Source organism: Anopheles gambiae, chromosome 2 (assembly GCF_943734735.2).
Source record: "Anopheles gambiae chromosome 2, idAnoGambNW_F1_1, whole genome shotgun sequence".
In the NCBI taxonomy this organism is placed as follows: domain Eukaryota; kingdom Metazoa; phylum Arthropoda; class Insecta; order Diptera; family Culicidae; genus Anopheles; species Anopheles gambiae.
Window position 1 is genome coordinate 37,448,970 of NC_064601.1, and position 13,858 is coordinate 37,462,827.

The 13,858-nt window shown below is 44.6% G+C and overlaps 1 protein-coding gene across 2 annotated transcripts; it reads left to right on the forward strand.

Annotated features, from left to right (window-relative positions):
- The first annotated feature begins 829 nt into the window (after nt 1-829).
- LOC11175663 (uncharacterized) lies at nt 830-4,762 on the forward strand. Of its 2 annotated transcripts, none has more exons than XM_003436438.2 (2): nt 830-1,329; nt 2,836-4,762. In XM_003436438.2, exons 1-2 carry the CDS (start codon nt 1,002-1,004, stop codon nt 3,903-3,905), a joined length of 1,398 nt encoding a protein of 465 aa, XP_003436486.2. In that variant the 5' UTR covers nt 830-1,001; the 3' UTR covers nt 3,906-4,762. The 2 variants fall into 2 exon arrangements, with proteins under 2 accessions (XP_003436486.2, XP_061504612.1); XM_061648628.1 differs by having other exon boundaries at nt 830-1,302.
- Nucleotides 4,763-13,858: the final 9,096 nt, after the last annotated feature.

Here is a 13,858-nt window from a genome sequence, read left to right on the forward strand (position 1 = left end):
ATCCTGCTATGACTAGACCAACAAGATACAGAACGCCAAGTTCATTAGTGGCTTAGACAGGCTTAGACCGACTAAGGTTGTTGCGCAAAGAATAAGACTTAATGAAAGAAATTAAAAAGCAACGAAAAAGTTCATCAGAATCAAGAAAACGCATGGAGCATTTTATTATTGTTCTATAACTGTACATCTATACCGAGCAAAAACAAGATATAACAACTTTCAATTCAAACGGCAAAACTATATCAATACATTAATTCATAAGCTCAACTATTGCATTGCTGGAATGTACCCACGGCAGCATGAACTTTCTCTGGTAAAGCTCCGCGTGCACTACTCCGGATCCTGCATTGATTTTCTCCTGTTTGTTAAAACACAGCTTCAAAGTAACGGAAGTATGGTCAGAACACTGCTCGCCAATTACGTGAAACAATGTCTTCCGTTGTGATGAGTGATCATTCGTGGCATGTTCTTCATTTCTCTTCATTTGCACAGCGAGTGTGCAGACACGTGCCGGGTTGTGGCTGTGGATAATGGCACGCAACGATGGCGCTGTGTACGCCCGTTTCTCTATCTCTCTTTCTCGTCTTATCAGCGCAGAAAAATGGGCTACCAATTAACGATTGCACAATTGCGTAACAGAGAGCCCATCCTGTGCGTTTGCGTGTTGTATGGAATGGGCGTTCCGATGCATAACTGGGCGAGGGTCCGTAGGGTGGTTGGTCCGCGTCTGCTTTTGCTGAGAAAACTGCGTGGCAGATGCAATCTAGTGCGCGAAAAATGGGGGAGCGCAACGAGCTGCTTTTTGCAGAGCGATAGGTTTTATTGATTGTTGCAGTTTTGCGATTTTAGTTCACCTCCGATTGCTAACCAGTGCGGACCGGGATACCAGCCCGTTCCGATCGAAACCGAGGGCGTGTGGTATTTGCAGCAAAAGGGCCACAAAAAATACCGAAAAGGGATTCAATCAAATTGTTCTAGTGCCAACGGGAGAGCCTAAAACGATGGGTCGGTGTTCGTTGCTGGCGGTGATAGTGTTGCTATCGAGTGTGGTCGTGCTAGTGGCCGGTTCGGGGAACGCGACGAACGTCAAGAGTGATGTGGGCAGTGCGACATACTTGGATGTGTTGCGAAGGATAACGAGCCTGCAGGGTGCGGATATACGCAACAATCTACGATCACTACGTCAACTTGCCATACAGCATGGACTGATCAAAAGGAGTGATATGGCCGGAGATGCCGCTGCCGCTAGCGACGAGGAGCAGTCGGCGGAGGGAGAAGAATCATCGCTAGAAACAGAACCGGGTCAGGATATAACGGCCATTGCTGAAGGTGAATGCGATGGTTTGTTTGATTTAGTCCTTAAGATGTAGTAAAAAGATGCGAACGAATGTCTATTCAAAGTGAAGCTTCAAATTTAGATAATGAAATACGGGAACTTAAAGTGATATTTCCAATCACATGAGAGTTAATATCAGAGTGAAGCCAGTAAACAACGATCCCAGTAGTGTGCTTTTGCAAAAAGTGATCTTATGAAATACTTAGTTTGGATTAAGATTTTAAAAATGAAAAACTATCTTTGCGTAAACTTGATCTTATTTTTTAACATGTTGATCAAAGCTTTTTAAATGATTTTTATGCGTTTATATATCCAAACAAATTTAATTCATTTTTTGTACATCATGTTTTGGTACAAATACCGTACCAAGCACTGCATTATAAGTTGAGTGTATATTGAATTAAATTATAATGTGTTACAATTTGTTTCAAATGATTCTTGCTACTTTTTTAATTAAAAGCAACTAGTTTCGGTTTTATTATAACATTCACTTAAATGTAGTAAATAGGCTTTTAACCTAAAGCTACAAATAATGGCAGATTACATTGGTTGATTTAAATACTCATTTGAAAAAAAATCATTAATAGAAAAAATAGAAAAAAAACAAATATTATACATAGAGATAAGGGTTCATTCTGTTCCATTCATTTCCTAAAATCTACTCAAATTGATCTTATAAAGTATGAATTAGAAAGGAAAAATCTAGGAACCATATGTTGAAATAGCTAATTTTTCACACACTAACCGCACGATACGGTATCGCCCGTTATTTGCAGTGCATTTAAAAGCATGCAGAATTTCTCTGTGAACCGAAGAATCTACTAACTCGAAATAGTAAACATAATTGCTATTATCATCGCTCCCTCGCAACGGCTGCAACGCTTGACGCTTTCTGAACACACAAAAACATTCACATGCAAGCGCAGCACGCACCGGACTTTTGTCACGCGTGATTGCCTGGCAGGGGCATGGAAGAGAGAAATGGAGGCCGCAGCAGCAGCAAAAAAAAAATGCGATCCATGCACGATCAGTTCGCTAAACGTTCATGCCGACGGGCGGAGGGGAGTCCGCTACACTCCCAATGCTTTGAGTGAGATGCACCGAAGCATAAGCGAATCCTGCTCGCCGTTTGATATGTCCGTTGCGAGGCTAACAGGAGCGTAACTGCAGGCATAGTCAGTCCGATAGTCTCGAATAGGAAATTAGGTGGAAATCATGACGCCTGCATGGCCCGGTTAAGATTAATGTTTGCTCTCCGTGCACTTGTTAAGTGATTGAATTGCACACAAAAAAAAAGATATGCTTAACACATGGCTCATCGGTTCGGTTCGTTGCTGATCGAATCGTTGATGTCTTTCGTTTGCGGTGTGTAATGTAATGTAATGGAGCAATTTTTTCACTCTTAATTTACCCGTTTAAACTGGATTTAATTTCACGTTTACTCGGACAGGGGGCTTTTTTCTGATTGTACTGTTTGTTTTGACTACTCTCTTCCACAGGTCGTAAGAAGGGTGGTGGAGGAGGCAGCAACAACAACATTGTGGTGACGGGCGGAGGTGGCGGCCATGACGACGGATCGTACTCGATCAGCATCGAGGAAGGTGGTAACAAGAAGGGCAAAAAGGGCAAAAAGGGTAAAAAGGGCAAGAAGCATCGCAAGCAGAAGCGAAAGGGATGGAAAAAGCACATGAAAAAGGCGGTCCCAATTGGGATGGGCATTCTGGCACTGAAAGCATTACTCCTGCACTTCGTTCTGAAGAAGCTGGTAATGGCAACGGCCCTATCTTTGTTGCTGAGTAAGAAGTCGCTGCTTGTGTCGTCGCTGATTGCTTTGAAGCTGCTGCTACAACAGCCGCACAGTAGCGACAAGAGCGAAAGCAGCAAGCTGGAGGTGGTTCACATTCCGATCCGCAAGGATGCCGGTTTCCACAAGAAGCACCAGCAGCAACAGGTACCATCCGGCAAGATGAAGCTACCTCCGATCGGTACGTCGGCCACGAGCACGACCAAGGCACCAATCGCGCCCAGTCTGTCGCTGTTCGATTCGTACTCCGGCTCGTCACCGCACCAGATCCAGCATACGCACCAGCAGATGGCTGACTTCGGTGGCAAGTACATCCCGCTCGGGTACGAAAGCAACCATTTCCATTTTGATGCGACACCGTCGGTGGCTGCGTACGGCGATGGGCTCAACTCGGTGCAGAACGTGGAACAGTTCTTTGACGATGCGGACGAGCTGCAGTTCGATCGGCAGGACAACGGGTGGGACGGTTGGAGCGGTTGGAATCGGGGCGAGCGGTTCGAGCAGACGGGAGCATCGGCCCCGGCCAGCGGTGTTGTAGCCAGCGGCAGTGATGGCGGTGCGGCTGGCACTAACAACGACGCCACTGCTTACGCCGGCTGGGGTGGAACGGAATATGGGGTAGCACCAGAGCAGCAGCAGACGAGTTACGGCCCACCGAACCGCAGCCGGTACGGGGAAGTGTACGGTGGCTATCGGCGGCCGATGCAAGCCAACAACCCGCCCCGGCTACAGCAGCTGATGGGCAGGAGAAAGCGAAAGTTCTAGTGTACGGGAGCAAAAGCAACCCGGAAAAAGCGAAGAAGCACAAGCGACGAACCTTCGATAGAAGAATCAAACAGACAGGGTGGAGAAGTTGGTTGAAAGATAGGAGATTGCACCGCGTTGGGGATAAAAGATAAAAAAAACCACGAAGAAGCTGAAAATGATGCAGCATTTACGAGCGTTAAGCTTCAGAACTTTGAGAATGAAAGAACGAAAAGAGAAGCAGAGACAATAAAAATCCAGAAAAAGGCGAATGAATGATGAACGCGACAGGCAGGGGAAAAACTACATTTCATCATGCTTTCGAAAAAGTAGCAGTACAACAGATCGAAACCAGAAACATAACTATTTTTGTTTAGTTTATCTTTAGAGATCCTTAATCTGCGCTGAGTAACTTTGTATTGACATTAAAATATTTGATTGAAATGTTTCCTTTCTGTAGGAAAATTGATTTGCTTAAATTTAGCTTATTTGGATAGGAAACACATGACTCCTATCGCAGTTTGGCACCGAAGACTCTCACGATCGCAGTTTGGCACCGAAAACAAATGGGCTTATAGAAAATGGAAACTCTGAAGAATTGCGCCACCACAGTAACCCACCGTAATTTATGATTATTTATTTATTTATACCATTATAAGCTAGTAGCATGCTTTGCAAGGCAGGTGCAGGTCAAGTTCGCGGGACCGGACATAGGGGAAAGGGCTTGTGCAATTCAATACGAATCTCGTAAGCGCGACACCAACTGTGTGTGCTCGTGTGTGTATTAGGAAGGTTAGAGCATCGTTAATTATGCTGTAGAGTGTGTCGAATAAATACATTTGCTTACAGTTGCTCCAGCACGGAGGCAACTAACCGTTGGTAGTATGGTTTGATGTATGGTGTGAAATAAGATAAAGCAACCAAAGAAAGCAGAGAAAGAAACTGGTATGATACAATATTGGTGTGATAATGATGATCGATTGAGCATTGAAAGCAATTGTTTGGATGCTGATGTAATATGAACCAATGTTTTCGCTAATAGTTGACGGTTGTCGTGCAATATAATATTTGTCTTTGAACTATTTGCAGTTGAATCGACGGAATGACTCTGAGCCAATGCACTTAGAATATACAGTGGCGGTCACTTAAAGTCGGACACCTTATATTTCCTCATATCTGAATTTGGAGACTAGAGTGATTGATGGATTGATTAAACGATTTTAGAACCATATTGGCCAATGCTACGTGGTCATTTTGCTAAGAATTCGAGACTGTCATACCTCAATACTCATACCCATTTCATTTATTATATTTATGAATATGTTTCATAGATATTTCCAGATATCGGTCAGATTTTTTGCCTGAGCATATTTGAAGAGCGTTCTCAAAGAAGTATTAATATTTTTTTCCGAAAAGTGGTTTAAAGAACTGTTCAGGGTGCCTCAAAGTCAGATAATAAGGGAAAACATAAGGAGTCCGACATTAGGTAGTCGCCACTGCATACTTCTTCAATCACAATATGCACCTTTTAAACGTATCGTGAAGATGAAAAATGTTTCTTTTATTTTACAAAACTCCTGGTTTATGTACTGAAAGGGTGTGCATATGTATTTGATGTGTGTGAATTCCATCATTTCAATGTTTAAGTGCCAAAGCATGGCACCAACGCGGGTGCTTATTCTACGTCTATTAAATCTCTATGCGCCCGTCTGTTTTGGTCTCACCATACTTCCTTATGCTGGCCTATTTGTCTACTTCGATGCTCAAGCCCGCGCATTGAATTATTTTTCTTAAACGCACTAGAGATTTTTTTGACAATCGCGCTTGGAGTTGGCAACTGCGAGCTTTCAATTTCCCCCTTATGCACATACATGTCGCTTCAAACCCAGCGGTATGGTGTCCATTTGATATTCACACGTTGTATGCACCTACTCTATGCTGGTTTGAATGTGCTGCGCTCATCCAAGAATTCATTCAAACAAATGTCTGTTTATTTTGACCTGAGACCACGGTATGATACAATGAGGTGATGCTTCAAGTTCAGACGCGTTCACCATTCTATGTTTTATTGCACTATAAATTTAATAAAATTGATGCTTTCCAGATGGTTCAATGTCTTTGAGAGGCTTAGTGCAGCAGCCATGCTACACGGTAACAGGCTAATGATACGCTCGAGATGAATGTTTGGACAAAACTGTTAACGCGTTTGCTGCGCCTGAAACCCTTCCTTTTGGGGTTTAATTTTGTTTTAAAACATCAAAAACCGCACCGCTCGCACAGATAAAAAAGCAATCGAAAATAATTTTTCACCTGAACATACGCCCCGACAAGTGGTTTTGCTGCTGCAGAACAACGCCTGCTCTCACTTTCGATCGGTGTTGCGTTATGTAAGGCATATCATATCCTGCCCCCGGTATGTAACCTTTCCGAGTGTCCCGCCGTCTGCCCGATCGAGTGGTTTACATTATGCCTTGAAATTACCTTTACTTGGGGGTACACACCCTCCCTCGAAGAGACAATGCAATGTATCGCTGCACACGGCACACCCTTGCGGCACGCCGAGCGGAAGTGTACGAAAGTGCGCGACAGTCAGTGCCGGGGCTACGGGGCGGTCGGATTCTGGGAAAAATAACGACGAAGAAAACCCATCTCCATCAGGCGGACGCGCTGCATATTTATGACATGCCCCCGAGCCGTCGGATCCGGTGCTGGCGAGGAGAAAAGGCGGCAAAGGGCTCGGAAAAGAAGGAAAGTAAGTCGTAGTGTGTGTGTGTGTGTCTGCGATTACTCAACAATTGGTCAAACAAAACCAATTTCACTTTTTCACAATGGGCCGGAGCCGTTGGGACACGTGCGTGCGTGCGTTTGCCACGGGTGGACATGAAAATTGTCATATTTGCTCAGCAGACGCGGTGTGCTGGTGACACTTTCACGCCGAGGCGGATCCAGACACCGCCTACGGGGGCCTTTTTCTCCTCCGGCCGTTCATGCACCAATCGGTGAGAGATGTTAAAACGTGTCTAATTGCATTTGTACAAACAATGAGGAGCGGCTGAGGCTGCACAGTACAGCGTTTCTTTTTTATTGTGCAGATGGGTTGAAAGTGTGCAAGTCCGTTGCAGTCCGGCATGGCAGGGGATTGGGAAATAAAATATTAAAATGAGTGTGTGCAATTTTCATCTCATTTTATTGCGCTGTTTAGGGAAGTGAATGAACAGCACAGGTGACTATTGGTGACTGTTGTTGCTTTCTATCTTTATGGGGATGAACCATCAAATCGTGAGGCTATTGAATTATTTTTGTTTTCTATTTTACCGATGGAAAGGATAGAGAGCTTTTTCTCTTACAAGTTACACAGTATTAAGTCAATATAAACATGAAACATTTACTTATGTTTGTAGGGACTTGTTCTAGGTTCAAATTTAACCTCCTATAATGTAAAAAAAAAAGAAAAAAAAGTGGCATTTGCCATACTATAACGCGACGTTTGATTAATATTTACTAAATTTAAGATTTAATGTTCGAAATACAAGTTAGTTTATATTGACATTTGGGCCTATCACGCTATAAGCTATGAGCTGCATTCAACCCGCTAGACATGAGGTTGCCGAGTACTGGATTAGTAGCTGTGTAACTCGTGTTGACATTCTTTACGATGTGCTCCAGTCGCAACACCTCTTAGTTCTGATCTGATAGCGGCTCACGTGTTTTTAGCAAGAAAACGTTTTGCAGAAAAACTGATGTGGATCATCTTTGTGCTAAATTATTCCTATCCTACCTTCTTCATCCCATTCGCTTACTTACTCGCGGCAAAACATAATGGCCGTAGTTGTCATGGATTAAGATGAACAATAGTTCCATCGTCAACAATTAGCTTCTGTTGCTATAATCATTTTCATCAGCTGCTCATTAATCATGCTGTAACTAGTATTCTCTCTTCCCTATAAAATTAAGACAAAATTTGCTATGCAGAGAATACTAAATATGTATGAATGTCTGGGTAATGTTCCAGTGCCATCAGCAGCAACGGTAAAGAGTCGGTTTGAAATATGATCCACACTGGGACCAGAAACGGGACACACAATGGCTGTCAAAAAATGTAAATGGCGCGGGTGGTGAGAAATCTTTCGGATCAACCCACTCTATCCCGGCTGCTGCACGAGGTTTTGGTGCGTGTAGCTCTAGGAAATTATTCAGCAGCACAATCCGGTCCTTGTAGTGCGGCAGACGGGTTGTGTTTGTGTGGTAGAGAGCGGTTCGCCAGCGCTGTAGATAGCGGACGACTTACTCATCAGCTGGTGAAAGTGAAATTCTAATGAAGCATTCCGTCTCATCCCCCCAAATAAATGGTTGTGGTGGGGTTTTCCGTCGACAACGACGACCATCGACCAAATTTCACCCCACACTTACCCACCGCTTCGTCACGTCCCTTAGTCAGGGGGATGTAATTCATGTCAACGAAATATACATTTTGAAACTTGAATCAATGCGACCGAACCAAATCGAACGCCGAACCGTAGGGGAATCGAAGCAAAGTTATACTTCCACATACACACACACACACACACACACGCTTGCACGAGCAAACGTGAAATAGTAAGCACAATGCGGAACAGAGAAATGTAAAATAAAGCACACAGCCGAACGAACGGTGCGCCACCGAAGTGGGCCAAATTACACGTCATAGAAAGCGACGACGATCCTGTCCCCCGAACAGGGTGACTGGTTGGGTACGCTGAGCGGGAAGGACGGGACCCAGTAGCCCGGATACGACCACACAAAACTGACCCTGAACGCGAAGGCGGCTTCCGCGACTACTAGCAACCCTTTCTTGTGTGTGTTCGTTTCCTCCGCCGATCACGAAACAGGATCAAGGAGGAATCGCGGCTAACCGATGTGTCAGTGCACTTTCACTAAACGCTCCACGATTCGCCACGATGAATTCCTTCGACCGTTTTGCTGTCCCAGTGCCCACAGTGAGCCCACTTGCATCCCTTCTCATGTGCTCGCCATCCATCCCCACCCTGGAAACGGGTATTTTGTGCCTGTTTTTGCAGCGTCTTGCCCGCGGTAGGCGATCGTGCTGACGGCTGCGCGGCCGTACAGGAAGCGCTCGCGATCCCCGGGACTCAGCATGCAACGGAAGCAGCAATGGTGCCCGGCCGCCACCAGATTACCTAACTCGGTTGATCGATTTTGTAATCCCGCCAATGACGCCACAGCTTCGCGTCATGGTGCAGCAGGTAGGTGAATGTGTCCGGCGCGAAATGCGGGCAGCAGTCGCACGGGCATTCTTTCGATGCGTGCACAAGATGCCGTTCTCGAGTACGAATTCCTCTGCAGGCGTGTGTTTCAAGCGGTTTGGATCGTTTCGGCTGGCACTCGAGCTGATGAGCAGGCTGAGTAGGCAGGACAAAAAGACGACGCCACGACGAAACCGCGCTCAGGAATGTCGATTGTTTGCCGGAGGAGAAAGTTTATGGCCATAAGCATGGTCGGGGCGGATCCCGATCAGGAATGGGACCGTCAGCATCATCAGCATCGACAGCACGCTGTCGTGTTTCATCTGCAATCTTTACGCACTGTTCGCACTCGGCGGAACGCAGCCGATACGGTGGGAGGAACGCAGTAACTACACAACGGAAACAGAAAGACGAGAAGAAACAGCTTTTGGGAGGACACTGCCGGAGCCGCAAAACATGATGTCGGAGCCTTATTTCGGTACTTTTCGGTGGATGGTAAGGGCACCGTTTCGTTCCTCTGCACCGTGTCTAATCTGGTAAAGGTGTCCCGCAAGAAATAGGCCACCCAAATAGGGTTGCTGCGGTACCGCGAGATCATCTTCGGCCGGTGGTGCGCGCATACAATTATCATCTTGTCGCGTTCCGCGTGAACACCACTCGAGATTGGTGATCGGCGAAGATAGGACGAGCGGCGAAATGGCAATCGGCGGAATGGAGGTGTTTAAGGTGTGTTGAAAATAGATGCAAAATCCTATCTTTCACAGGGGGATGATGTATGGCGATTAGCATACGAGCGAAGTGGTGGTGTTTCGGGGCAAGTGTTTCAGTGCCGGAAGGAAAGTTTTCTTATTGCGATTTAATAGCAGGTGCGAGAAGATGGTCAGCACTGCCGGTGACGGATGGTTGTCTTTGCCATTTGAATTGAACTTTAATAGGTGCGGCTCGAGTTGTGCGATAAATGGAAATACTTCAATGACATTAGTTAAGTCGTAATTGTAGATTGCAGAATGACGTTAATTTAGCAAATGTGGGTTAAATGGGTGCTATGTTATACCTATTTAACCTATGTGCTATGATTTTGAATTTGAATGATAATAATGTAATACATGCTAGCCATAAAAATTATTTTAATTGCTAGAATTAATATCTAGAATTAATTCTAGACCAGCTATACCAGCAAGGATGTGTTTAAAGCGTAGTGTAAGATCAATTATTAAATTATAAATTATTTTTTCAGGTGTGTCAGAAATTACGGGAATAAATGGCGAATCTATAAAAATCAATCAATACTATTAACGAGCTATAAATATTATGTTCATAGGTAAAGATCATGTTCCATGAACTTATACGGTGAGCAAGTATACAGCAATATAAGCATATTAAAATATACAGCAAATATCAGCTAACGACGTACCAGTGTGTTCGCTAGTGTTACTGGTATCTCAAAAATATTAAAGATTTTTTGTTGTTGTGTTGTTGGAAGTTATTAATTCTTTGTTCCCTTTCATCAATGCTGTCACAGTCACTTTTTTAACTTTATTTTATTTTTTAATGAAATCATTTTGAATGGACATGCATCAAAAAGCTTTCTGTACATTATTCATTAGCATTCTGAGCAACAAAAAAAAAATTGTGTATCTCAAAATTGACTGTTGAAATAAAATAATTAATTATTTATTTAAAATATCATTTCTTTACCAGCTTTGGAAGAAGTAAAGCGAAATTAAAACAACATTGACCAGCATAGCACGGTTTCACCTAAGATTCGTAGCTGCTTCTTCGATTGCCACCAATCCAAAACATAATAACGATCGTGTGCCGCGTTGCTAAGCGCGTGTGAATAAGTAGACCATGCCGGTATCCTCCGAAATATTTGAATAATTGTCACCACGTCGCGTGCTGTCCGAGCGTTCGGGATCGCTTACACCGCTGTGGCGACGGTCGGGCTGCGAGAAATTGTTGAAATTCCTCCGCATGAGACGTTTTAATTTTTCCCACTCGATCCCGTTGTTCACCCGTACCACGCACCTCCCGTGGCAGAGTCGTCCACTGACCGCCACGCTACTTTCTCGATCGTTTTCAGGTTCGTTTTCATTAACTGCTCATCCGCGATGCCGGCGGGATTGGAACCCTGTCATCCCGCGCATCGAACAGGGGTCAATCAGGGAACGAGCGAAGCAGCAACCATTGCACCATGCGCGCCCTTTTCGCGCAGAGCGTCCAAACCGCGCGCTGACCCCAGGATGCATCGTACGCCCCTTTAATGTGGCCAGCATTCCGCGATGCATCTCGGGTCGGGTCAGGATGCAGGAGAAATTTGATTTATGTTCGTGAGCGAGCCCAACCGAACGGCACGGGCACGGGACGTGCGGCGAAATTAAACTCGATTGTTGCACCAGCAGCAGGGTTCGTCGCTGGGTTCCCGCCCCTTTGCGTTCAAGTCTTTTGTTTGCGGCGGTAGTGGTAAGAATTCGGGGTGACTTGTTTGATGCGCGGTTTTTTTCTTATCTTCGTTTGTGTGGGATAGCTGGGTGTAAGCGCGCGAAAGGTGACAGAAAAGTGCATGGCAGTCTTAAAAAACGACCCAGTGTGTGTGTGTGTGTGTGCATATGCATTTCCTGCCAATTCCCGGACGGCAGGCTTGTGACCGATGGATTGATGATGGAGGGGTTTTTGCTTTCGCCGCCGTTTATTGTCTGTCGCCCTGTTGCGTTCGGAGCCCTTTTTGGTCGTTACGTTTTTCTTCTTCTTCTTCGTTTTATGCTTCATTCTGTTAAAGGTTCCGATGAATGGCCCAATGGGTTGGGCCTGACAGGTTCGGAGGTGCCGGTAAATTGCAGTCGTTAATCAGTCGACCTTACCGCGGTGCGGTGGTAGATTCAATTGGCGATCGTCGGAGCCGGAAGAGGCCCGCCGCCGTGATGCGGTGCCGGATGCGGTGCACTTTTGTGTGTAGGGTATGCGATATTTCTCCTTTGCCAAGCGAATTTCGGTTTGCTTTCAACTTGTTTCATCAATTATGCAAAATATCGATACGTTTGCTTCTCTTTCAGGCTGGGCTGACCCGAGTGACGGATGAGTTGCGCGACGAGCGCTGGCTGGGAATACATTGGTTGGATAATGCATATGTTCACCCAACCACACAAGTGCGGACAAAGAAAGCGCTCATAAATATGAGCAACGTTATCATTAGATGTGAAAAGTGTCAAATAAATTAAATAACGCTCCTAGGTCACCGAGTTTGTGCAGAATATTGCATAGATTTCGTTCCGATTACTGTACTTTCCGCACAGGCAAGGAGAAACGCACGCCCGGCACTGATTTATGTGTGTTTAATTTGCTCATTGCGCATGAAAGGTTGGGAAATTTATTTCCGCACGAAAGTGCACCCGATCGATGGGACAGGCAGCTGGAAGAGAAAGACCGATAATGATATGTATCTTAAATGTCGATTTGATAAGGCAAACATTTACATTGCTCTTGTTGCGTTCTCTCTCTCTCTCTCTCTCTCTCTCTCTCTCGCACTCTTACGCGTGTTGGGCTGGATAAAGAACATTTTTATGAATTGTGAAGCAACAGTTTTGACATAAAAGAGACCCAATGCCCGTTCCCTTTAGACCAGATTGTGGTTAAGAGAGTGATTACGTGTATAATAATTTTTTCTGCAATTTATTTATTTTTTGCATGGTTTTAATTATTTTGCATACATTTTTGTTTTCAAATTAATTTCTTTATGTATCATAAGATTCTTTGACTTTGATTGAAATAAGAATTTCATTTCCTCCTACGATAAAATAACTTATAATTGTCTAAATATGCAATTTTCTGTCTATTTAGAAAAGTGCGTTGAAGACTAGCTAATACAAACCAATTTAATCAGAATGGAAATGTTCACGATTTATAAATGGTGTTATGATTTTCGAATGAAGGAATGAGTTATACAATACAACACAAAATAAATTTAATTCAACTACAAGATGTGACGATTCATATTAAAACCTTTTATTTTGAGCACGACGAGCTATTATTAAAATCATCGTTCGATTCTTCCTTTTGATTACCAAGTAAACATTGCACTTTATGCTTGGCCAAACTGCAACGATGGTATAAAAATAGATAAAAAAAACAACACACAAGCTCACTTTCGATCGAGGTAAACAAAACGGACCAAATGGTCCCATCATGGCATTAACCACGTCGCTTACCATTGACTTGAATAGCCGGCAAAGGCAGCGATTGCAGTTCGGTACGATCTATCGGCCGTTGTAGTTATTTACCTCTTCATTAACATCGAGTGAGAGTGTACTAATATTGAAAATGTTCCAGCTCACTTTCCATCTCATCCCGTGCCCGTCCCTCCGCCTCATCGTGCGAGCAATAGGAGGAACTTCGAAACGAAAGTGAGCGTACCGAGATTTCCCAAAGCCCCACCGAACCGATCCAACGGATCCACTGGACAATGTGACCCAGGGTCCCGTCTCGCACACAATCCCGGTATTGAAGATGAACCTTATTATACTTATACTGTACAGCGCTTGGGGCAGGCAAAAACGATGGCTCAAGTGTCGCCATTCGGCGTGGCTTAGCTTTCTTTTCCACGGGTGCGAGGAACGATCGTCTCACTTGATCGGAGTACTAGGATTGGGGGCCAATTTGTGTAGCCTGCATCGGCGACTTAGGTGGGGCCGGTAATTGAATCAATTTATGCTCTGGTTGGTGGGGAAGATGAGC

Excerpts from the sequence above, each read along its gene's own strand:
- LOC11175663 (XM_003436438.2), top strand. The coding sequence starts at position 1,002 with ATGGGTCGGTGTTCGTTGCTGGCGGTGATAGTGTTGCTATCGAGTGTG. Across the intron at positions 1,330-2,835 it reads TATAACGGCCATTGCTGAAG|GTCGTAAGAAGGGTGGTGGA; the intron begins GTGAATGCGATG and ends TCTCTTCCACAG.